Here is a 25,880-nt window from a genome sequence, read left to right as displayed (position 1 = left end):
TTCTATACTGTGGTTATAATATGGATTTTGGTCAAGCTAGATTCTATAGAAATGCTTGTAGGAAAAGAAATAACATTTAATAGTAAAATATTGCAAAGAAAGCTCTGGTGTAAATTTGATGTTCGTTTGCTGTTTAGCTACATTCATAGCATTCTTTGTGCTTTAGGTTCTAAATTCACTCAGAACATTTGTTAGAGTTGGAGAATTTTCTTCAATCTTTATTTGAAAGTAAATGCTTAACTGTTTTACAAGTAATTATGTTTTATCTGGACGAGTATTATGCTTCAAACTAGAGGTTGCGATTCTTACAATTTAAAGCTGGTTGGTTGTGCATTGAGAGTGGGGGTGACAGTGTGGAAAATGGGTTGGGAAAGCTCCTTTTATCATTGTGTTTCATGCTGAAGTTTCAAAAGGGGGGTATAACCTTATCTACTCTGTCCAAGACAGGTTTGTCCTGTCAGAGAAAGACCAAAAGCTGTATGTCCTTCTAATTTTTCTCTGTCAATCTTAAGATTTTTCGTTAAAATGTCAAATTTACAAAAGAGTTTCAAGAATACTACAGTGAACTCTTGTATATACATCAACCAGATTCACAATTGTTAACATGCTTCTCTCTCTCCTTCCTCTACGTCCCTGTCAGTACACATACACCCACAAGCAAATTCTTTTTCTCTCTCTTTCTCTTAGGGTTGTTTTTGCTGACCCACTTGAGAGTAAATTACAGACATCATTTTTCTGTAATATTTGAACCTGCATTTTTACAACTTACCGCATTGCCTCTGAAATGAGTTCCTGATATGGATAATTAAAGATTATGAACCTTTGTCTTCGTGTTGAACTGTTAAAATATTTTGAATACACTGAACCTATTCATAATTAGCAAACCGTTCTTAGATATTCAGAATAGTCCCTACAAATGTGCTTATAGAATAAACATTCTTGGAAATATCTGCTTAAGTTTAGGAAAGCCAATATCACTTCAGAATATTTACACAAAAAAGCACTATAGCTATTTGTTAAATTCGTGAATGACTGGTATAGTGTTCATGTCTCCAAACCAGGGGTCATTAATTTGGAGAAAGCAGATTCTAAAAAAGTTACAGTAATCGAGTTATTGTTGTCAAACTTGTATATGTAGAAGAACATCTGAGTGTTGTAGTACTTTTTGGATTAGGAATAGTTTGACCCGCAGAAAATAAAGTTATATTACATACATTTAATGAAAGAGTAAAATCATACATGCCAATAAAGAAAACCTTTCACAATCTGCATTACTGGGTTATTTTATGTTTAAAAAATATTCCTTTTTCATCTGTATCTGTTCATTTATTTTTGTCATGTGACAGTGCTTTCTGGTAGATAAGAAATAGGTATCAAGGCTTTATGAAAAAAAAAATAGGGGAGAGTCTTTAATTGACAAGTTTCTATTCTCCAGCTTAGTTTTTCCTAGGCAATTTAAAAAAGACTGCCATCTCAAGATTTTAATGGCATAACAGAATCTTTGTCCTAAAAGGCAATGTGCTCTGTTGAGAATAGCCAGATTAGAGAATAGCCAGTAAATTAGAGAGCTATTTACTTTTAATAGTGAAAAAGAATTAAAACTTAGTGGAATTCAGCAGTGTATTCAGAAAGTTGTTGGGGCGCCTGGGTGGCTCAGTTGGTTGAGTGTCCAACTTTAGCTCAGGTCATGATCTCATGGCTCGTGGGTTCCAGCCCTGCGTCGGGCTCTGTGCTGACAGCTCAGAGCCTGGAGCTACTTCAGATTCTCTGTCTCCTTCTCTCTTGACCCCTTCCCCACTTGTGCTCTGTCTCTGTCTCTCTTTCTCTCTCAAAAATAAATAAACATTAAAAATTATTATAGGTAAATACCTATTTTAAGCTATTAAAATAGCTTAATAGTAATTAATGTATGTCTTTGAAAATAATTTTAACAAATCTCTTAAATGCTATAGTAAGGAGAATAATGGTGTTCTGGGTCCTGGTTTGCCTATGAATTAGACCAGGTCTCCCCCCAGTTTAGATTTAACTTTATAATTATTGAAAGGAAGGATAAAACTTTAAATGTACTAGAAGAAAATATTGTTGGTTTTTAAAAATTACTGTAGTTATGAGTGCTTTTATATCCATCCCTACTATTGAATCTTGAGGCCAAAAAGATTGGCATCTTTGTATGATGATGGAAGCTTTTGTTAGATGACAACAATAATAAGGGAATTAAAAATACCAATAATGAGTGGCACCTGGGTGGCTCAGTTGTTTAAGCATCTGACTCTTGATCTCAGCTCAGGTCTTGATTTCAGGGTCATGAGTTCAAGCCCTGCTTTGGGCTCTGCACTGAGCGTGAAGCCTACTTAAAAAAAAAAAACCCAAACCAAAAAAACAATAATGAAGTGATAAGAATATGTTTACAATCACTGTAACAGAGTTAATAGCCATGATACATAATAAATACCTACAAGTTAATGACACAGAGCCCAATAGAAGAATAAGTAAATCCTCAAAAAACTAGAAATAGAACTACCCTACGACCCAGCAATTGCCACTACTAGGCATTTATCCAAGGAATACAGATGTGCTGTTCGAAGGGACACGTGCACTCTCATGTTTATAGCAGCACTATCAACAAGAGCCAAAGTATGGAAAGAGCCCAAATGTTCATTGATGGATGAATGGATAAAGATGTGGTATATATGTATATGTGTATATATACACATATAATACATACAATGGAGTATTACTTGGCGATCAAAAAGAATGAAATCTTGTCGTTTGCAACTACATGGATGGAACTGGAGGGCATTATGCTAAGTGAAATTAGTCAGTCAGAGAAAGACAAAAATCATATGACTTCACTCATATGAGGACTTTAAGAGACAAAACAGATGAACATAAGGGAAGGGAAACAAAAATAATATAAAAACAGGGAGGGGGACAAGACAGAAGAGACTCATAAATATGGAGAACAAACTGAGGGTTGCTTGAGGGGTTGTGGGAGGGGGGATGGGCTAAATGGGTAAGGGGCCCTAAGGAATCTACTCCTGAAATCATTGTTTCACTACATGCTAACTAGGGATGTAAATTTTAAAAAAATTTAAAAAAATTAAAGAAAAACCTTATATGACTTTACCACCCCCCCCCCCCCCAAAAAAAGAATAAGTAAAGTATCTGAATAACATATTCACACAGGAAATTTAAATAGCATATACACCTATGAATGATGCTCGGCCTTGCTGAAGGTGAAAGAACTGAGCACATTAAGATTGACAGAAGTGGAATAAAAAAAACAACATGAGGGGAAACAGACATGTCATGTACTGTTTATGGGACTATAAAATGACATAACCTCAATTTAATAATACCTATCAGATTTGTAAAATCTCATGCTCCTTAACTTAATTATAGGTCCACAATTTTAAATCTCAGGAATATTGCCCGTAGTCATCAGTAAAGTGTGAGCAAAGTTACTACAGCATGGTTTATAAGCAAAAAAATGGGACATAAATGTCCCTCAGTAGGAGTCGATTAAGTATGTTATGGTACATTCCCCAGTCTCCCCTGGTGACCAACCCCCCCTTACCTGCTAGAATGTTCTCTGTGTTTTTCACTGATGTGTTACTCTCCCAGTGCCTACAATAGTGCCTGGCACATAGTGAATTCTTAATAGTTATTTGTTGAATAATTAAATTAATGTATAAATGACAGGATGGAATATTATTTATCTATTAGGGAAAATTATATATACATACAGATTCTGACTCAGAGAAATGTTTATGATATATTGTGAAATGAAAAGTTTCTTTCATGGTACGTTCTTATATTATTAAAGAACAATTTATATGTGTATATAAATTCATGTATTTTAAGAAGTAGTTAACAATGAGAAAGAGCATATATTAACATATCATTGTATATATTTATAAAAAAGACATAGAAGGATAGATCTCTAATTTTGTTTTACTTTCCACATTTCAGCATTTATCCATTTTTTTGTGTGATGAATGAGGCATTTTAACCAGCTTTTCCTTGTTCTAAAATCTAGATATTAGAACTATAAATAGCATATGAAAATCAGTAGGAACTTAACCAGATCATCTTTTGTCAGTTAAAATATGTAGTCTCTTTGCAAGATAAGAGATTATTTTACTAGTGTGTTTTATTAAAGGCCCTTCAAAGGGAGTCACTTGATCATTGTGGTATAGCACAATTAAGAATGGAAAGGGTCGTTTCATTCTGTGCCCTTGCTTTTGAAATTTGGAGTCACAGTGTGTGAAAGAATGACCTTTGGAAGAGAAAAAAATATGGCTTGTGAAATGACTTTCCCATCCCCATCACGGAACCTGAGATTAGTGTTTTTCTATAATTTCAATTACGAGGTGGTTGGAGAAATGCTGCTATGTCTATAATTTATTTCCTATTTGTTTCCCTTCCAACACTGCTCATTTAATTTCGTTGTATCCTTAAGATGTAGAAGAACGTTTGTTTGTTTCAATATGAAACCAAGACTTAGAATTTAGTAATTTTCTGAGGTGAGTGGGGAAGGAAGGTAGAATTATCTAATAAACTATTCACAGGATTAGTTAGGGCGATCAGGCCTATTCATCTGAAGACCAGGTTTTTTTGTATGTGTGGGGGTTTTTTTGTTGTTGTTGTTTTTGTTTTGTTTTAAATTATGGAACGTGGTGCTTTCAGGGTTGTATGAGAGAATCACCTATGCTGGTATTCTGAGTTTTAACTTGGGAGTAATGTTTGATTCTGTTTTGTGGGAGTGTCCTAGTTTTCTTAGAATCCCACCTTAGTTCTAAGGCTTCTTAGAGTTTAGCCTTTAACAGGGCTAAAATTTTAGAAATATGACAAAATACTTGCATAAGCAAGAGACAGACATATATGTCTTTAACCATGTTTTTCTGATAACAAAAATAATATATTTTACTAGGGAAAATGAGGAAGATCCAGAGAAGTGTAAAAAAAGAAAATAAAGGCACTTGTATGTGCAACACTTACTTAAATTTTTGTATTTCATTCTTGCCTCATTTCTGTAAGACTTGTTAAAATACATTTACAAATCTTCCTGTCAGATAGCAAACTAAATAATGAACTTAGTCTTTAGTCAAAATTTTTAAAATGAATGCATGCAAGTACAGCAGTTTATAAATTGGGAAAGTTGCAGTGGCTTTCACAGTATCCCCTGTAAGTGCTAAGAGGTTTGCACATGGTCAATCGACAGTTTTTTCTTTCCTTAAAAGTTGAGATTTAACACAAAGATGATTTCCTTTCTGATTATAGTTCTCTAAATTTTTAGTTACATGTATCTTTACCTGGAATATATTATGACTTTCAAATATGAAAACTTTTCATACCTTGTCCGTGAACCTGTTGTGCAAAATCAGCCATTTATATTGAAACATACACCATTCTTAGGTGTTCCTCTGTGAGATAATACTGGTTTTATTATTTAGGGGTTATTCTCAATATTAAATGATTTAATATCCTTAGATAGAAATTAATATTTTTCCTGTTGTCTTTGTAATATTCTGCTAAACACTTTAAATTTTCTCTATTGTGATTAAATATATATTCACAAAAAAATCTTTTCATTTGTATTGCCTTCTAGTGGTTGTATTTTAACGATCTAAATTTTAAAAGAAAAATATAAATGTCTCTTGAGTTTGTTGATATTTAACAGTTTAAAATATTTTAGGTCCTTAAAGATAGTCATAATGAGGATGAAATACATTTAAAGGTGGTTAAGATTTTTATTATGAAGTAAAATCAAGTATAAAAGTTGATGTTTACTTTTGAATTTTCAGCCATGGTTGTATACTTTAGCTCTTTCTATGGCATATCTATCCTAGCTTAACAAGATTTCCAAAATGTTCTGAGATATTACTAATTTAAATCTTGCCGTTGTTTGTATTTAGAATTGCTTTCACATGCTAACAAAAATGCAAGAAATAACTTTTTCTCCCCCTAATTTGATTAACATAATTTTAGAACGATAAAAGTGTTGCCAAGGGTTCAAAATGAAATGCCCTAATAAGGAAGACAGATTGATGTTTAGTGTTTAGGGCCTTTGTAGTCCCCTCCTGTGCCTCCCCCTGCACTTTAACTCATACCAAACTTGAAGCTTTCACACTCTTCCTCTGGGCAAATCCCTGAGAAGCAGAATGTTTCAATTTTACACATTTTGTGTCAATTTTCCAGACAGAAAAACAGCCTCTAGACATGAGACGTTTTTCTACGGAAAGGCAGTTTCCTTAGTTTTATTTGATTACTCTAAGTTAGGTTCCTGCTGATCACTTAGACTGTTAGTGGTTACCTGACTATTTGACAAAAAACATTTCCTTTCCTTTATTTAACCTTTGACTTTTGGATGTAAAAGTTTTATCAGCTCTATAGTGGAAGCACAAGTGTGGGGGAAGTCTTCTTACTGCCACAAAATGGATTCATGACTTTATATTTACTGTGTTTTGCCTTATGTCTTCACAAAAAATAAATAAATAAGAAAATCTCATGACTAAACTTGAAGAATCTCTTGCCTTTTAAGCAAATAATTGGTCTAAATGTATTTATTTTACATTTATATATGTTTGCAAGACTATGAGAGTCACAGTTATTCTTTGTTAGAGAAATTACATTTTTGGTTTTATAAGACTCAAGTAAAATATTGTCGTTATAGTGTGTTGAGTACATTTTTTTAGCTTTCTAGGATTTTTGTGGTTGGTTGTAAGAAAGCAGATTTTGACTGTCTTTGGGACTATAACATTTAGTGAAAAAATATTTTAACTTACAATTCATCAGTTTAAGGGCTTGTATATTAGTTAGAAATGGCTTTCAACATGTATTGTTTGAAAATTATCTTAAAAGCCACAAAAGTAAAAAACATGAGAATAACATTTCTTACCCAGCATCTTAAGCTTATATAATTTACAATGTTTTATAAGTTTGTAACTTTTATAATATATGTGTTATTTTTACTATACACATTTTGTCTGTAAAGTTTGCAATGGAATCCTGTTAAAATATTTGAATTACTGATGACTTTGTGTACTCCAGAGCATTTTCTTTGTCATATGAAAGAATGAGCAGGACTTCCTGTTGAGTAGTTGCTTCATAACAAGGATCGTGAATTCAGTTACCTACCGGGACCAGGAACGGGATTCAAATGAGATACACAGGTTAAGTGTCTGACAATTAGAAGTCGGGATTAGTGTGGTGATCCAAATAGCACACACCACATCCAAAGACTGGAGTCATTACACAGCTCTAGGTACTTGTTACAGAGTGAAAAATGCGTGCCTGGTATTGCCAGTTCTTTTGATTTCTAAGAGGAGCAAGAAGTCCAGATTTTTAAGTGAATTATCTCAGGTTTAGAAGGTGGCAACTTATTTAAACAACAAGGGTGGGTTGATCACACAAAATATGCCCATTGGGCTGGAGATGGTTAGTCTGCAGGTCGCCAGTCTGTATCCTCTACTCTAGATGCTATTGTTTATTAGCAACAGAAAATGCCCAAGCTTCCCTGATGTTTCTAGGAGCATGACTGGTTGTAGAATAGCTCCACTTTGATGTGTGATGTTTTTATTAAAATGTGAATGATATTTAGTCTTTAAAAAGGAGCTATAATTATCACCAAGAATCAGTACAGTTCACAAGTGCATGTTATGTGTAACTAATCACCGTGCTTTAGATGGCGACAACTGGTGTATCAGGAAGTGCTGTAGAAATTCAAGTCTGTTTCTCTATCTCCTGTGAACAAATTATATACAGAAAAAGATATTGACTACACAATAGAGATTGAAGTTATAAGTCCTCCTATTGGTTAAAACATCATACTTAGATTGTTGGTAAGTAGACTTACATTACTTTGAGAGGGATGTTGTTCCATGTTGTAGGCCATGTCCTTTCAAAATTTTCAAAATTTTTAAAATTTATAATTGGAAGGAATTGCCAATATGCTAGATGAAAGAATTAAACAGATCTTTATCTGCTGAGATATTTGTCTATATGAACAAAATGTAATTTAAAAGGCTCTGGACAGTAGTTAGATAAACAAGTTTTGGAAGATAGAATTTGCTTAAGCAGATAGAAATTATTAATAGACTGATTTAGGTTTAAACTGAAATATATTTTGTCATGGTTTATTTAGCTACCTGAAAATGTCTGCTCATTGGACTTGTTTATTCAAAGGTTGGATATATTATCAAACTCCATGCCTGCACTGGGTGATGGGCTATCTACCGTGGACCCCTGAGCAAGTATTGCTGTCAGATTGATCAGTGTTCTAATCCTGGTCTTGCCATTTGGTAACTTTGTGACCCTGGATAATTTGCTTTAATTTAGTTTCGTCAATTATACACTATGGCATTATTTTAATAATTAAAGGAGATAACACATACAAAGTATGTAGCATGTTTACATACATATAGTTAGTGCTTAAGAAGTTTTATTCCCTGTTCTTCCAATTATTTTGACATAGAGAGTCTCATTCTTAGACTCTGCTCTGTATTCTCTAGATGGGCATAGAACTAATAAGTCATGTTACCCAAACAGAAATAACAGAGCATGATGGACCCTTACACATGACTATGAGAATATCCCAAATGTAAACTTTGTTGCAGTGTTTTTTTAAAAAATAGCGTTAGCCTGATTTACAGATGAAATCATATTAGAGGTAGTTATAAAACATCACTGTGTCTAGCAGTGCTGTAAACATAAGTTGAGTGTTGAATTTGATAATTAAGACACTGAACGTGAGAACAAAATCCAGCATGTCATGTATCAAGAACAAACATAGCTTGGTACCAGGATGAAATTCAGTAAGAGTTAGTATTCTTGGAGATCATAAAAAATAGCAGTAATTATATAGATACCAAAATACCTAACACAAATCTGATAAATCTTGAGAAGTAACCTAAATGTTAATCAGTTATTTAATTCAATTTGTTTTATTTTCAAAAACAGTCAAATAATCTTACAGATAAATTATATAAATTAGCTTCTAATGAAAAGTAGGGTTTTAGTTCATCTCCACAATTTGAAAGAAAATTGAAAGAGGAAGATAGCCAATGAAAACTAATAATGTAAAGATGAAAAATCCAGAACACTGAAAAGCATATTTGCACTGTTGGTGGGAAAACAGTATGGGGATTCCTCAAAAAGTTAAAAATAAAACTACCTTATGATCCAGCAATTGCACTACTGGGTATTTACCCAAAGAATGCAAGAACACTACTAATTCAAAGGGATAGATGAACCCCTGTGTTTATAGCAGCATTACTTACAATAGCCAAGATATGGAAGCAGTTCAAGTGTCCATTAATTGACTAACAAATAAAGAAGATGTCATATAAATATTACATAATAATAAATTACATATTTAAATATAAATATGTGTATAATGGAATGTTATTCAGCCATAAAGAGGGATGAAATCTTGCCATTTACAATGACATGGAAGGAGCTAGAGAGTATATAATGCTAAGTGAAATGAGTCAGTCAGAGAAAGACTAATACCACATGATTTCACTTATATGTGGAATTTAAGAAACCAAACAAGGGAAAAATAGAGACAGAGACAAAGCAAATTATGGAGAACAATCTGATATTATGAGAGGGGAGGGTGGGGTGGTGATGGGTTGAATAAGTGATGGGGATTAAGGAGTGCACTTGTGATGAGCACAGGGTGATGTATGGAACTGGTGACTTAACTATATCGTATACCTGAAACTAATAGAATGCTCTATGTTAACTAACTGGAATTAAAATAAAAACTTAAAAAAAAAAGAAAAGCATGCAAGATGAAAAGAGCGTTAATGTATTTTGTCTAGAAAAAGATTATCTTATTTTGTAATAACTTATGATACATTTATTATAATTTTTATTTTTATAATGGACCAAGAAAGAAGAATTCGGGTTAAAATGGTTTCACATTATTTAAGTAAGGTGGAAATGACAATATAAGGATTAACAGGTAGGCATGCAACCATCTAAAATCAATAAATTTTGCTTTATCTAAAAATTCTTGAGAGCAAGATAGAAACAGAACAGCATGCTCCTTGAATAGATTAGGTCTCATCTTATGTGAACATACAGATCTGAACTACATGACATATTGAAATTTTCCTGAGGTGACACTTTCTTCAGGCCATTAAAAGTTGAAATATGAATATGAAATGCTTGCAAATGAAAGAAATGGCACTTGTATCCAAGGAGCTGTGGAAGGACGTTCTCCATGAAAATTATTTCATTTGAGTTATAAAGAGTGTAGAAAACATGATGTGGTAATTTGCATGGTATTGAGTTGATAATTTAAAAATAGTGTTAGTAATCTTTTTCTTTCTTTCTTCTTTTGTGAGAGATACAGTAGAATAGCCATCTGAGCACTAGAGTTAAAGAGTTGAATAATTTAAATAAGAAAGTTGAGAATACCTATACTAACTTCTGATTTTCAGGTTTCCCAAAGGCTGTAGACCGGTTGTTCTTTAGGCCTTTGTAGTTTATTCTTCTATTTAACTGTTCTTAGTGGGATTAGATTTTTTGTGTCCTATATCCTGGTGTTCCTCCTTTTTGCTTCACTGTCTCAGTTTGTTAAAGCCATCCTTTGGTAGTCTCCCAAAAATAGTGCAAAGGAGGTAAATTTCTGAGTCTGAGCATGACTGAAAATGTTATCAGTCTAGCCCCACCTGTGATTGGTAGTTTCTCTGGGCAGAGAACTATAGTCAGGGAGATAGACACGCGCCCCCCCCCCCCACCCCCCCCAGGTGGCACAGACCCTGGGCCTTGCCACCTGCTCCCTCCTCATTGGCTCTCTGACCTGTGTCAAACTAAATTCCAGATCCTAGGAGAGAAAGTCCCTGGGAATGCAAACACATGGGGTGGGATGGGGAGGACTCCATGATGTCCCCTCCATTTCTGAAGAAAGCTGCCTTGCATTTTGAAGGCATTATCTTCTTACTTTCTGGAATTGCCTGTTTGAGAGGCTCAGTGGCATTTTGAATTTAATTCCTTTGTATGTTACGTGTTTTGTCTTTTTGGAAATTCTTAGGTGCTTTCTGTCCCCTGTTGTGGAATTTTTCACTGTGATATTCTAGTTTGGCTCATTGATTTTACAGTTCGCTCAGTGGCTCTCTCATTCTGAACACTCATATCTAGGAGTTTTTCCAGTTAACTTTTAAAAAAGAAATTTTTATTGCTGTTTTCCCTCTTTTCTTTCTTTTTGGAACTACTGTTAGTCAACTACATGATTGAGTCAGGTACATGATTGGTGCCCTGGTATTTTAATGTTTACTCTCCTATTATCTCTTCATTCTAGTTGCTAAGAGATATTTTTGATTTACTTTCTAACCTTTCTATTGATTTTAAGTATTTCAGATTTCATATTTTGAACATCTAAGAGTTTTTTCTGTTTTTTAAAAAATTTTCTTCACTTCTTTTTTAGATTTCATTCTAAGAGCATTCTGTTCTTTATTCAGCTCCTAAGAATATTAGTGATAACTTTTTAGAGTTCTCATCTGTTGTTTGTATTGTCTGTGTTTACTTGGAATTCCTTTTATGTTTGTATTGATGTCTGTATTTCCTCAAATGTCTGGTGGTCGGACTGCTAATTTATATTTAAGATAGAGGCACTAAACTGCATTAGAAAACTTTGTCCATGCAGTGGTGGGTTTCATTCCAAGAAAATAGGACCTCTGAGGTTTTTTTTTGTTTTTGTTTTTGTTTTTTTCTTTGAAAGATTCCTGGATCAGTGTTTCAGGATCCTGGGATGGGGGGAAGTGTGCAAATATACTAGCTACTGGTCATTTTCCCTTCTGTTGGCACCTAGATTTTGGTGTTCTTTCTTTTGCTAAGTCAGTTATCATTCTTCATTTCCTTTTTGTCTTCACAAAACCATTCACCTGTGTTGCTGTTACTTTTTTCTCCATTTCTCTTGTCCTCATTAATTTATACCCTTTTTACTCATTTACTCATCATTTTAGTGCCATTTCCAAAGGGCACAGAGATAAATGTATGTATTCAATGTGCTACATTTAACTATAAGTTGGTAGATATTTTAAAATATAGGCATATTTTATATTATTAGTTAGTATTTACAATCATTATTTTAAAGAACTCTATAACAATTCTGCTGAATAAAGATACTATTTTAACTGTTATTCTGTTATGACTTTAGGTTACTCTTGAATGAAAAAGCATCTTTCATAGCCATTAATGAATCAGACATTATATGAAAAATACAGATAGAAAGTTGTTTTTCTAAGCCTTGTTCATTGATTTTTAAATTTTAAATTTGTTTTATATATATATATAGTGTGTGTGTGTTTGTGTGTGTGTGTGTGTGTGTGTGAATGTATACACACACACACACACACACACACACAACTCTTGTCAGGATACAATTATGTAGTAAGAGCATCACACTGTTTCTCTTAGAAAGTAGTCTATTGTAGTAATTCTTTGAAAAAAAAGAATATTTGTTAATTGATACTTAACTGTACTGGTGTTTTGTGGTTTACTGTTCTTCTATGTGAAAAGCATACATTTTAATAAATAGAGCTTTGAATAGATTTTATATCTACTAGTGTCTTAATTTGTTAATAAGTGCAGATTTTTTGTGCACAACTGAATTTTGGACTTAGTATATTTTGCTTTCATAAAAGTTAATTATAGTTGTATATAGTAAAATGAATTAAAATGAATTTTCGATTATATGTGTTTTTGGTATCTAAAAGCTTTTTTTTAAGTTAAATTTTGTTTTTTATTTTTTTATTTATTTTAATATATGAAATTTATTGTCAAATTGGTTTCCATACAACACCCAGTGCTCATCCCAAAAGATGACCTCTTCAATACCCATCACCTCCCCTCCCCTCCCTCCCACCCCCCATCAGCCCTCAGTTTGTTCTCAGTTTTTAAGAGTCTCATCTGAAAAAAAAAAAAAAAAAAAATTTAAGGGGCGCCTGGGTGGCGCAGTCGGTTAAGCGTCCGACTTCAGCCAGGTCACGATCTCGCGGTCCGTGAGTTCGAGCCCCGCGTCAGGCTCTGGGCTGATGGCTCGGAGCCTGGAGCCTGTTTCCGATTCTGTGTCTCCCTCTCTCTCTGCCCCTCCCCCGTTCATGCTCTGTCTCTCTCTGTCCCAAAAATAAAAATAAAAAACGTTGAAAAAAAAAAAAAAGAGTCTCTTCTGCTTTGGCTCTCTCCCACTCTAACCTCTTTTTTTTTTTTTTCCTTCCCCTCCCCCATGGGTTTCTGTTAAGTTTCTCAGGATCCCATAAGAGTGAAAACATATGGTATCTGTCTTTCTCTGTATGGCTTATTTCACTTAGCATCACACTCTCCAGTTCCATCCACGTTGCTACAAAGGGCCAGATTTCATTCTTTCTCATTGCCACGTAGTACTCCATTGTGTATATAAACCACAATTTCTTTATTCATTCATCAGTTGATGGACATTTAGGCTCTTTCCATAATTTGGCTATTGTTGAGAGTGCTGCTATAAACATTGGGGTACAAGTGCCCCTATGCATCAGTACTCCTGTATCCCTTGGGTAAATGCCTATCAGTGCTACTGCTGGGTCATAGGGTAGGTCTATTTTTAATTTTCTGAGGAACCTCCACACTGTTTTCCAGAGTGGCTGCACCAGTTTGCATTCCCACCAACAGTGCAAGAGGGTTCCCGTTTCTCCACATCCTCTCCAGCATCTATAGTCTCCTGATTTGTTCCTTTTGGCCACTCTGACTGGCGTGAGGTGATATCTGAGCGTGGTTTTGATTTGTATTTCCCTGATGAGGAGCGATGTTGAGCACATCTTTTCATGGGCCTGTTGGCCATCTGGATGTCTTCTTTAGAGAAGTGTCTATTCATGTTTTCTGCCCATTTCTTCACTGGATTATTTGTTTTTTGGGTATGGAGTTTGGTGAGCTCTTTATACATTTTGGATACTAGCCCTTTGTTCGATATGTCATTTGCAAATATCTTTTCCCATTCCGTTGGTTGCCTTTTAGTTTTGTTGATTGTTTCCTTTGCTGTGAGGAAGTTTTTATCTTCATGAGATCCCAATAGTTCATTTTTGCTTTTAATTCCCTTGCCTTTGGGGATGTGTCAAGTAAGAAATTGCTGCGGTTTAGGTCAGAGAGGTCTTTTCCTGCTTTCTCCTCTAGTGTTTTGATGGTTTCCTGTGTCAGATTCAGGTCCTTTATCCATTTTGAGTTTATTTTTGTGAATGGTGTAAGAAAGTGGTCTAGTTTCATTCTTCTGCATGGTGCTGTCCAGTTCTCACAGCACTGTTTGTTAAAGAGACTGTCTTTTTTCCATTGGATATTCTTTCCTGCTTTGTCAAAGATTAGTTGGCCATACTTTTGTGGGTCTAGTTCTGGGGTTTCTATTCTATTCCATTGGTCTGTGTGTCTGTTTTTGTGCCAATACCATGCTGTCTTGATGATTACAGCTTTGTAGTGGAGGTTAAAGTCTGGGATTGTGATGCCTCCTGCTTTGGTCTTCTTCTTCAAAAGTACTTTGGCTATTAGGGGCCTTTTGTGGTTCCATATGAATTTTAGGATTGCTTGTTCTAGCTTCGAGAAGAATGCTGGTGCAATTTTGATTGGGATTGCATTGAATGTGTAGATAGCTTTGGGTAGTATTGACCTTTTAACAATATTTATTCTTCCAATCCATGAGCAGGGAATGTCTTTCCATTTCTTTATATCTTCTTCAATTACCTTCATAAGCTTTCTATAGTTTTCAGCATACAGATCTTGCACATCTTTGGTTAGATTTATTCCTAGGTATTTTATGGTTCTTGGTGCAGTCGTGAATGGGATCAGTTTCTTTATTTGTCTTTCTGTTGCTTCATTATTAGTGTTTAAGAATGCAACTGATTTCTGTACATTGATTTTGTATCCTGCGACTTTGATGAATTCATGTATCAGTTCTAGCAGACTTTTGGTGGAGTCTGTCAGATTTCCATGTATAATATCATGTCATCTGCAAAAAGTGAAAGCTTGACTTCATCTTTGCCAGTTTTGATGCCTTTGATTTCCTTTTGTTGTCTGATTGCTGATGCTAGCACTTCAACACTATGTTAAACAACAGCGGTGAGAGTGGACATCCCTGTCGTGTTCCTGATCTCAGGGGGAAAGCTCTCAGTTTTTCCCCATTGAGGATGATATTAGCTGTGGGCTTTTCATAAATGGCTTTTATGAAGTTTAAGTATGTTCCTTCTATCCCGACTTTCTCGAGGGTTTTTATTAAGAAAGGATGCTGAATTTTGTCAAATGCTTTTTCTGCATCGATTGACAGGATCATATGGTTCTTATCTTTTCTTTTATTAATGTGATGTATCACGTTGATTGATTTGCGAATGTTGAACCAGCCCTGCATCCCAGGAATGAATCCCACTTGATCATGGTGAATAATTCTTTTTATAAGCTGTTGAATTTGATTTGCTAGTATCTTATTGAGAATTTTTGCATCCATATACATCAGGGATATTGGCCTGTAGTTTTGTTTTTTTCTGGGTCTCTGTCTGGTTTAGGAATCAAAGTAATACTGGCTTCATAGAATGAGTCTGGAAATTTTCCTTCCCTTTCTATTTTTTGGAATAGCTTGAGAAGGATAGGTATTATCTCTGCTTTAAATGTCTGGTAGAATTCCCCAGGGAAGCCATCTGGTCCTGGGTTTTTATTTGTTGGGAGATTTTTGATAACTGATTCAATTTCTTCGCTGGTTATGGGTCTGTTCAAGCTTTCTATTTCCTCCTGTTTGAGTTTTGGAAGAGTGTGGGTGTTTAGGAATTTGTCCATTTCTTCCAGGCTGTCCAGTTTGTTGGCATATAATTTTTCATAGTATTCCCTGATAATTGCTTCCATTCTGAGGGATTGGTTGTAATAACTAAAAGCTTTTTTACAATTTTTAAAATAGGCTCCCTGTTATTTGTATTGCTGTTATTTTGAAATTTACCATCCTAATTGAACGTCAGTTTCAAAGTAATTGATTAATTAAGTGCATAATCCTATTGTATTATGTATTCACTTCAGTAATCATTAAGAGATGACTGTATGTTTTGAAGGCTTTTGAAAATTAGTTTATTTTGCATTATGTTTTATTACAGTGGTTAAGTTTCATCCTATGAGTACTTTTGACACACTCATACCATGCATACCATGCTATAGGATTAAATAATTTTACTGCAGAGTTAAAATCGAAGTGTGGAATGAATAACTTTTATAATAGTACTTTGGGTTATTATTATTTTATACAGACTAGTAATAGATAACAGGTAGAATTTTACTGCTACCAGTAAGGAGAACATACGTATAGTTTTTTTTTCTGCCCACCAGGACTAAGCTGTTTGAAATAATGCAGATTTAATGTTTGTCATCTCTCTTTTCTTGATTCTAGATGATACATCCATATACATTTTTAAAGTTTTTTTTTTTTTTATTACAGTTACCTGCCATGGTTTGAAGTATATTACAAGCTTCTAAATACTCTGGCAGATTACTTGGCTAAGGAACTGGTAAGCTATGTTTTTTCCTTACTTTTTTTTAATGTGGTTAAATATACATAACATAAAGTTTACTATTTTAGCCATCTTTAAGTGTACAGTTCTGTGTCATTAAGCACATTCACATTATTCTGTGCAGCCATCAGCATCATCATCTCTAGAACTTTTCTGTCTTCCCAAACTGAAACTCTGCCCCATTGAACAATAACTTCCCTTTCTCTGCCCCTGAGTCCCTGGCAGCAATCATTGTATTTTCTGTCTGCATGAATTTGACTGTGTACCTCCTGCAAGTAGAAATCTACAGTATTTTTTCTTCTGTGACTGGCTTACTGGACTCAGCATGTTTTCTAGGTTCATCCATATTGTAGTGTGTGTCAGAATTTCTTGCCTTTTTGTGGCTGAATAATATTTCATTATATGTACACACCACATTTTGTTGATCTGTTCATCTGGAGATGAACACTTGGGTTGCTTCCACCTTCTGGCTCTTGTGAACAGTGCTCTTAGGAACATGAGTATACAAATATCTGTGTGAGTTGCTGTATTCAGTTCTTTTGAATATATACCCAGAATTAGAATGGCTGAATAATATGGTTATCCTATGTTTAATTTTTGAAGGACCGTCAAAACACTTTTCACATAGTGTTACCATTTTACATTCCCACCAGCAATGCACAAGGTTCTAATTTTCCTACATTCTCCCAACACTTGCTATTTTCTGTTTTGTTTTTGTTTTATTGGAATATCATTTACACACAACCTTTTATTTCAGGTGTACATAATGAGTTTACGTTTATGTACATTGTGAAATAGCATCACAATAACTCTAAGTACCATCTGTTACTATACCGAGTTACAGATGCGTGTGTGTGTGTGTGTGTGTGTGTGTGTGTGATGGGAACTTTAAGATTTACTTTATTAGCATCTTTCAGATTTGCAGTACAATATTATTGATTATGATTACCATGCTATACATTATATGCCCTTGACTTATTTATTTTGTAAGTGAGAGTTTGTATCTGTTATTCTCTTCACCAATTTCACCCATTCCACCAACACTTTCCCCTCTAGCAACCATCAATTGAATTTGTTCTCTGTATCTATGAGTTTTATTTTTTTGTCTCTTTGCTTTGTTTCTTAGATTCTGAATATGTCAAATCATATGGTATCTGTCTTTCACTGTCAGATTAATTTCACTTAGCATAAATGCCCTCAAGGTCCATTTATGTTGTCACAAATGGAGAGATTTTGTTCTTTTTTATGGCTGAATAGTATTCCATTGTGTGAGAGTGTGTGTGTGAGTGTGTTTGTGTGTGTGTGTGTGTGTGTGCATGTGTGCCTCTTTATCCATTTATCCACTGATGGACACTTAAGTTGTTTCCATATCTCGGCTATTGTAAATAATACTGCAATGAACATAGGAGTGCATATATCTTTTCAAATTAGTGTTCTTGTGTTCTTCAGATAAATACCCAGAGATGGAGTTGCTGGATCACAGTTCTATTTTTAATTTTTTGAGGAACCTCCAAACTATTTTCCATAGTGGTTGCACCAGTTTACATTTCTATCAGTAGTGCATGAGGGTTCCCTTTTCTCCACATCCTTACCTATGCTTGTTATTTCTTGTCCTTTTTGCAATAACTGTTATGACAGGTGTGAGGTGATAACTCATTGTGCTTTTTATTTGCATTTACCTGATGATTAGTGATGTTGAGCATCTTTTCATGTATCTGTTGGCCATGTGTATGTATTCTTTGGAAAAATGTCTATTCAGATCTTCTGCCCATTTTTAAAATCATTGCTTATTTTTTTGTTATTGAGTTGTATGAGTTCTTTATATATTCTGGATATAAATCTTTATTGGATACATGATTTGCAAATATCTTCTATTCAGTATATTGCCTTTTTATTTTGTTGACGGTTTCCTTCACTGTGCTTCTAAGTTTGATGTAGTCTCATTTATTTTCTTCCTTCCTTCCTTCCTTCCTTCCTTCCTTCCTTCCTTCCTTCTTTCATTGCCACTGACTTTGGAGTCAGATCTGAAAAAATATCGTCAAAACCAATGTCAAAGAGCTTACTGTGTTTGTTTTCTTCTAGGAGTTTTATAGTTTCTGCTCTTACATTCAAGTCTTTAACCAATTGTGAATTAATTTTTGTATGTGGTATAAGATAGTGTCTAGTTTCATTCTTTTGCATATGACTGTCCACTTTTGCCAACACCATCTATTGAAGAGATTGTCCTTTACCATATTCTTGCCTTCTTTGTCATAAATTAGTTGACTATGTATGTGTGGGCTCTCTGTTGTGTTCCCCTGATTTTTGTGTCTAGTTTTTGGCCAGTAGCATACTGTTTTGATTACTATATCTTGGTAATATAGTTTGAAATCTGGGGGCATGATGCCTTTAGCTGTGTTGTTTTTTCTCAAGATTCCTTTGGCTATTTGGGATCTTTGTGTTCCATACAAATTTTAGGATTGTTTGTCTAATTCTGTGAAAAATGCCATTAGAATTTTGATAGAGATTATATTGACTCTTCAGATTCCTTGGGGGTAAAATGGACATTTTAATAGTGTTCTTTCAGTCCACAAGACCAGACTATTCATTTGTGTCCTTTTCAGTTTCTTTCATCAGTGCCTTACAGTTTTTAATGTATAGATCTTACACCTCCTTTATTAAATTTATTCCTAGGTATTTTATTCTTTTGATGAAATTGTATATGGGATTGTTTCCTGATTTCTCTTTCTGATAGTTAATTGTTAGTATAGAAACACAACAGATTTTTGTATATTGATTTTGTATCCTGCAACTTTACTGAACTTGTTTATCACTTCTAAGAGCTTTTGTGGTGGCATCTTTAGTGTTTTTTATGTATGTATGTATGTATGTATATATCAAATCATGTCACCTATAAGTAGTGACAGTTTTACTTTTTCCAGATTAGATGTCTTTTATTTCTTTTTTCTGCCTTGTTGCTCTAGCTAGGACTTTGAATACTTAGTTGAATAAAACTGGTGAAAGTGGGCATTCCTGTTTGTTCCTGATCTTGAAGGAAAAGCTTTCAGCTTTTCACTGTTGAGTATGATGTTACTTGTGGGTTTGTCATATATGGCCTCCATTATATTGAGGTACATTGTGTCTGTACCCCTTTTGTTGAAAGTTTTTGTCACAAATGGGTGTTGAATTTTGTCAAATGGCTTTTGTCTATCTGTTGAGATGATCACATGATTTTTATCCTTCATTTTGTTAATGTGGTCTATCACATTGCTTGATTTGCAGATGTTAAATCATCCTTGCATCCATATAATAAATCCCACTTGATTATGGTGGATAGACCCTTTAATGTACTGTTGAATTTTACTTGCTTATGTTTCGTTGAAGATTTTTGCATCTCTGTTTATCAAGGATGTTGCCTTGTAATTTTCTTTTTTGTGTTGTTTTTGACTGGTTTTAGCATCAGGGTAATGTTGATCTCATAAAACGAGTTTGGGAGCATTCCCTCCTTTTCAGTTACTTGGAAGAGTTTGAGGAGGATTGATATTAAATCCTCTTTGAATGTTTGGTGGAATTCACAAGTGCAACCATCTGGTCTTGGACTTATGTTCGTTGAGAATTTTTTGATTACTGATTCAGTCTGCTTACTAGTAATCAGTCTATTTAGATTTTCCATTTCTTCATGATTCAGTCTTGGAAGATTGTAACTTTCTAGGAATTTATCCATCTCTTCTAAGTTGTAAAATTTGTTGGCGTGTAATTATTTATAGTAGTCTCTTGTAATCATTTGTATATTTCTTTGTTATCAGTTTTATCTTCTTTGATATCTGATTTTATTTATTTATTTTATTTATTTATTTTTTTCCTTGTGAGTCTAGCTAAAGGTTTGTCAAATTTGTTTCTATTTTTAAAGAATCAATTCTTTGATCTTTTCCTTTGCCATTTTAGCACCTATTTCATTTATTTGTGCTCTGATCTTTATTATTTCCTTCCTTTTACTAAACTGGGTCTTCATTTGTTCTAGTTTTTTTTTTTAAGTTTTTTTTTTTTTTAGATTTTGTACTTGATGTTTTTCATGTTTCTTGAGGTAGGCCTACATCACTATAAATTTTAGAACTATTTTGCTGTATCCTATAAATTTTGGTGTGTTCTATTTTCATTTGTCTTAAGGTATTTTTTTATTCTTTTTTTGATATCTTTGTTGAGCCATTGGTTGTTCAGTAGCATGTTGTTCAATCTCCACATATTTGTGATTTTTCCAGTTTTCTTCTTATAATTGATATCTAGCTTCTTACAATTGTGGTTGGAAAATATGTTCGATACGATTTCCATTTTCTTGAATTTATTGAGACTTGTTTTATAGCTTAACACACGATGTATCCTGGAGATTGTTTCATGTACATTTGAAAAGAATGTATATTCTGCTGTGTTGGGATGGAATGTTCTTCATATATACATATATAGTCCATCTTCCTGCTTGGATGATCTATTCTTTGATGTAACTGGAGTATTAACATCTCCTGCTATTATTGTATTGCTATCAATTTCTCCCTTTACAAATGTTATATCTTCTTGCTGGATTGACCCCTTTGTCACTGCATAATGCCCATCTTTATCTTTTATTAGATTCTTTGTTTAAGAGTCTATTTTGTTTGACATAAGTATAACTACCACACATTCTCTTGGTTTCCTTTTGCATGACATATCTTTTTCTATTCCTTCACTTCTAGTCCAGTCTGTGTATGTTTTTACATATGATCTGAGTCTCTTGTAGGCATCACATAGATGGACTAGTTTGTTTTTTAAATTATTTAGCCACTTTATATCTCTTGAGTGGATAATTTAGTCCATTTACATTTAATTATATATACTTATGAACTTGTTGCCATTTTATTTAATTATTTTATGGCTTTCTTATGGTTCTTTTCTTTTTCTATCTTCTCTTGCTTTCTTCCTTTTTGGTTTGATGGATTTATATAGCTGCATGCTTTGATTCCTTTCTCATTTTCTTTTTTGAATCTACTATAGGGTTTTGTTTTGCAGTTACCATGAGGCTTACATATAACAGCTTATATACATAATAGTCTAAGTTGACAGCAACTTAAGTTTGAATGCATTTTTACCCTCTCCCCATAAAAATATGTTTTATATTTTTCATATCAGGTTTAAATCTTTTTATTTTGTATATCCCATAACTAATTATTGCAGTTATAGTTATTTCTACTACTTTTGCCTTTTAACCTTCATACTAGCTTTAGAAGTATTTAACTACTACTTTTACTGTGTATTTAATTGACCAATCAGATTTTTATTCATATTTTTTCTTATTAATTATTACCCTTTCTTTTCAACTTAAAGAAATCTCTTCAACATTTCTTATAGGGCCGTTGAGTGCTGATGAATTCCTTTAGCTTTTGTTTGTGTGGAAAGCTCTTTATCTCTCCTTCAATTTTGAATGATAAACTTGCAAGGTAAAGTATTTTTGGTTGCAAGTTTTTGTTTTTGTTTTTGCTTTTCCCCAGCACTTTGAATGTATCATGCCATCCCCTTTGGCCTGCAGAGTTTCTGCTGAGAAATCTGCTAATAGCGTTGTGGGGGTTCCTTTGCAACAAGTTGTTTTTCTCTTGCTGCTTTTAAGAATCTCTAACCGTTGATGTTTTAATTATGTTCGTATCTCTTTAGGTTCATCTTGTTTGGAAGTCTCTGGGCTTCCTGGATCTGGATATCTGTTTTCTTTTGCAGGTTAGGGACATTTTCAGCTATATTTTTTCAAATAAGTTTTCTGCCCCCTTTTGTCTTTCTGGAACTCCTATAATGTGGATGTTATTCTGCTTGATATTGTCCACAGGTCTTGTAAGTCCTGGTCTTGTAGTGCACAGCTATCTTTACTTTTTAAAATTAGTTTTCTTTTTGCTGATTTGTTTAGGTGAGTTCTACTGCCCTGTCTTCTAGATCACTGATTTCATCTGCTGTTGAACCCCACCAGGGCATTTTTCAGTTCAGTTATCGTATCTGTGATTTCTATTTGACACTTTCCTGTTTCCGTCTTGTTAAAGTTCTTGCTGTGTTCATCCATTCTTCTCCCAATTTCAGTGAGCGTCATATGACGCTTTATGACTAAAGACTTTGAAGTCTTTATCAGGTAAATTACTCATTGCCATTTCTTGTCAGCTTCTTTCTGATGTTTTATCTTGTTCTTTCATTTGGAGTATATTCTTTTCTCCTCATTTTGTTCAGCTTTCTATGTTAGTTTCTATCATATAGCATTAGGTTTAACAGCTATCTCTCTCATGCTAGAAAGAGTGACCTTGTGTAGATGAACCTTATCATTTAACCTTGCCCTAGCTCTTGGTTGTCTCTAGAACCTTTGTGATTGTCTAAGCAGCCTGATGTAGTATTGCTAGGTCCTGGTTGTTGAGATAGTGCCACATTCTCTGAATATTCAAGAGGGAGAGATCTAATAGCTCCTAGTTTCAGGCTGATTGGAAGCTAGACCCTCAGGCAGCAGCTTTAAAGGTATGTAAATATATAATTTTGAGGGACAACAGTCAGAAAGCCTGCTTGTCTCCAGGGCCGTCAATCTGGTGGTGTACCCTTGGCGACAAGTGGCAAAAAGTGTTTCACACAAGTGTGTAGACTCCTTTCTGTGCAGTATCAGTGAGTTGCAGCAAATCCAAGGGAGATTGCAAAGTTGATGTCCCCTGGTCTATGTTCACATCTACATCCCATAGCCTGTAGATGTGTGGTAATCCTGAAGTGTGCCCTCAGTTGAAGCGCCGGGATAAGTAGATTGGGAGTGTGTTTCCTTCTGCTGTCTATACAGTGCCCTGGGGGTGGTAGCCTGCCAAGAACCATCTCTTCTATGGTTTCAGACCTGTGGTACCCAGAAACACAATTCTTCCTGGCCAGGTGCTCAAGGGGCATCCTCTATGTAGGCTGTGCTTTCCCACTGACTCTGGTGGGGCTGCAAGGATGGGGAAGGGCAGGAGGTGCCCACCAGCACGAGAAAGATAGAGGGAGAATGCAAAAATGACACCCACCAGCACCTCCATCCCAGCAGAGAGTTTGAATATGCTCCTCCCCCTCTGGCAGATGCTTTAAGATTAGCAGATGCTTGAAGATTAGCTCTTTATACTGCTACTTTTATGCTTGGTCCTGAGGCAGATGAATCTGTGTACAAGTTCTTTAAGAGTAGAATCTCCATGGGCACCTGGGTGGCTCAAGTCTCTGACTCTTGATTTCAGTTCAGGTCATGATCTCACCTTCAGTGAGTTTGAGCCCCTTATAGGGACTCGGAGTCTCTTGGGATTCTCAATCCCAACCCCTTCCCCCCCCCCCCCCCCCCCCACACACACACACACACTCACTCACTCACTCTTTCTCAAAATAAATAAACATAAAAAGAGAGTAGAATCTCCATTCTCTACAACTTTTTTTTAGTATCATTTATTCAAGTTGGCCAACATACAGTGTACATGATTTGCTCTTGGTTTTGGGTGTAGATTCCCATGATTCATTGCTCCTACAACTTTTTTTTTTTTAACATTTATTTATTTTTGAGAGAGAGAGAAAGTGTGAATGGGGAGGGGCAGAGAGAGAGGGAGACACAGAATCCAAAGCAGGCTCCAGGCTCCGAGCTGTCAGCACAGAGCCCGATGTGGGGCTCGAACCCCAAAACTGTGACATCATGACCTGAGCCAAAGTCGGACGCTTAACCAACTGAATAATTTACTTTTAGAAACTCTTACTGTTAAATTGATACTTATGTACCTATAATATGTCCTTCTTTATGAGACCGTTGGTAATACTGAAATATATAAAAGAAAATATTGTGAGCAAATTCATATAATTTTAGTGTTCTGAGAAGAGGGAAAAAGAGAGACTGTATCTGTATTCCTTAATAGAGGAAAATACATTGTAGGTTCACAGAAGTAAAGCAGAAGTAAATCTATAACTGTTATATTTTTTCTTTTTCTTTTTAACCCAATGCCACAGGCTTTGTAGGTTGATATTTAGCTTTTATAATTGAAGTTACCCTTACCTGATCAACATCAGGCAAGTTTAAAGTATTTTTGAAAGCTAGACTTTAAAAAAACTTCATTAGCCATAGGAATTTTGTTTAGACAGGGATTAATATTATCCAGAATATTTTGTGGATATATTTCATTGTTTAAATGGTCAAGAGATAAATTCTATAGTCTCTTCTCTTAAAGTCATTCTAAAGACTCTAATAGGCAGTTTTGTATGCACACTTTACAAACACAGAAATCCAAATTCCTTAAAATTAATTATTACCTATTTTGAATAATTGGCATTTCCTTTGGTATATTGCCCCCACGTACACATTTTAAGAGAGAATAAAAAACATGTATATAAAAACTACCTTCATATATGTATTCCTGGGTTTATATGTATAATGCAGAAAAAGCGAATGTGCATATCAAAGTGCATTGTTATTGTATACATCCTATAGGGTGGATGTGTCATATATATATATTTTTAATCCCATTTATTGTGAGTCAAGTAGTGACTGACTGATTGCTGTTTAGGAAAGACCTATTTAGAGTAACCTGTACATTGTATCTTAGTACAGTGATCATGCTAAATTGTATCTATTCCTTAAAAATTAGGTGTAAGATTTTAAAATTAAAATGGAAAATGGAAGCATTCAGTAATCTGATAAAAAGTTATATTGCTATTTTTATTCAATCCCATTTTGCTTGGATTTAATGATTTAAATGATTTCCTCTATAGATAGCATCAGTATATTTTATAATAATGAAGTTTTGCCAAATACAGATTTATACTAATTAGAGATATTGCTAGTATTCTTTATGGATAAATATATTTGGTTATCTTTTCCATATTTATTAAATTTAAATATTTAAATTTCAGGTATTTGAAACATTCTTGTGGAAAGCAGTTGTGTAAAACATGTCTAATGTGAGAAGGCACAGTGCATGATTTTTTCCAGTAGTTTTAATTATATTTGCTTAGTATGTATTTCACTTATAAATTGTACTTTTTAATTTTACTCTAGGAGAATGATTTGAATGAAACTCTCAAATCACTCTATAACCACCCAGTACCAAAGGCAAACACTCCTGTCAATTTGAGTGTGGTAAGTATTCAGCTATTAATTGATTTTTTTGAGTCCTAGCAGGTTCATTTAGGAAGACATGTGCCTTTAAGAAACTCTGCTACCTGAGAACTTTAATTGTAGTAATGACATTACTATGGTGATATTGGGACTTTTCGATATGTTCCAGCTATCATAACATATGTTGGATGTGTATTTTTGTAGTTGTTAAATCACAGATTTTTAAAAATTATACACTAAAAGTAATCTGTGAGGAACATTGATTTTTGGGTGAAATCTATCCATAA

General features: G+C 34.3%; 1 protein-coding gene across 4 annotated transcripts in view; it reads left to right on the top strand.

Moving 5' to 3' along the window:
- The window catches only part of DENND1B (DENN domain containing 1B), a 254,427-nt gene that overhangs the window by 103,807 nt on the left and 124,740 nt on the right, over positions 1 to 25,880 (top strand). For all 4 annotated transcript variants that reach the window (XM_042925713.1, XM_042925714.1, XM_042925712.1 and 1 more), the window contains 2 exons: positions 16,445 to 16,514; positions 25,534 to 25,614. In XM_042925713.1, the coding sequence (XP_042781647.1) occupies positions 16,445 to 16,514; positions 25,534 to 25,614 (151 nt within the window). The remainder of the gene's footprint in view (positions 1 to 16,444; positions 16,515 to 25,533; positions 25,615 to 25,880) is intronic.

The sequence above is a fragment of the Panthera leo genome, chromosome F3 (genome assembly GCF_018350215.1).
Source record: "Panthera leo isolate Ple1 chromosome F3, P.leo_Ple1_pat1.1, whole genome shotgun sequence".
Lineage (NCBI taxonomy): Eukaryota > Metazoa > Chordata > Mammalia > Carnivora > Felidae > Panthera > Panthera leo.
Note: the sequence above shows the minus strand (reverse complement) of the source record. Positions and strands in the feature narration are given on the sequence as shown.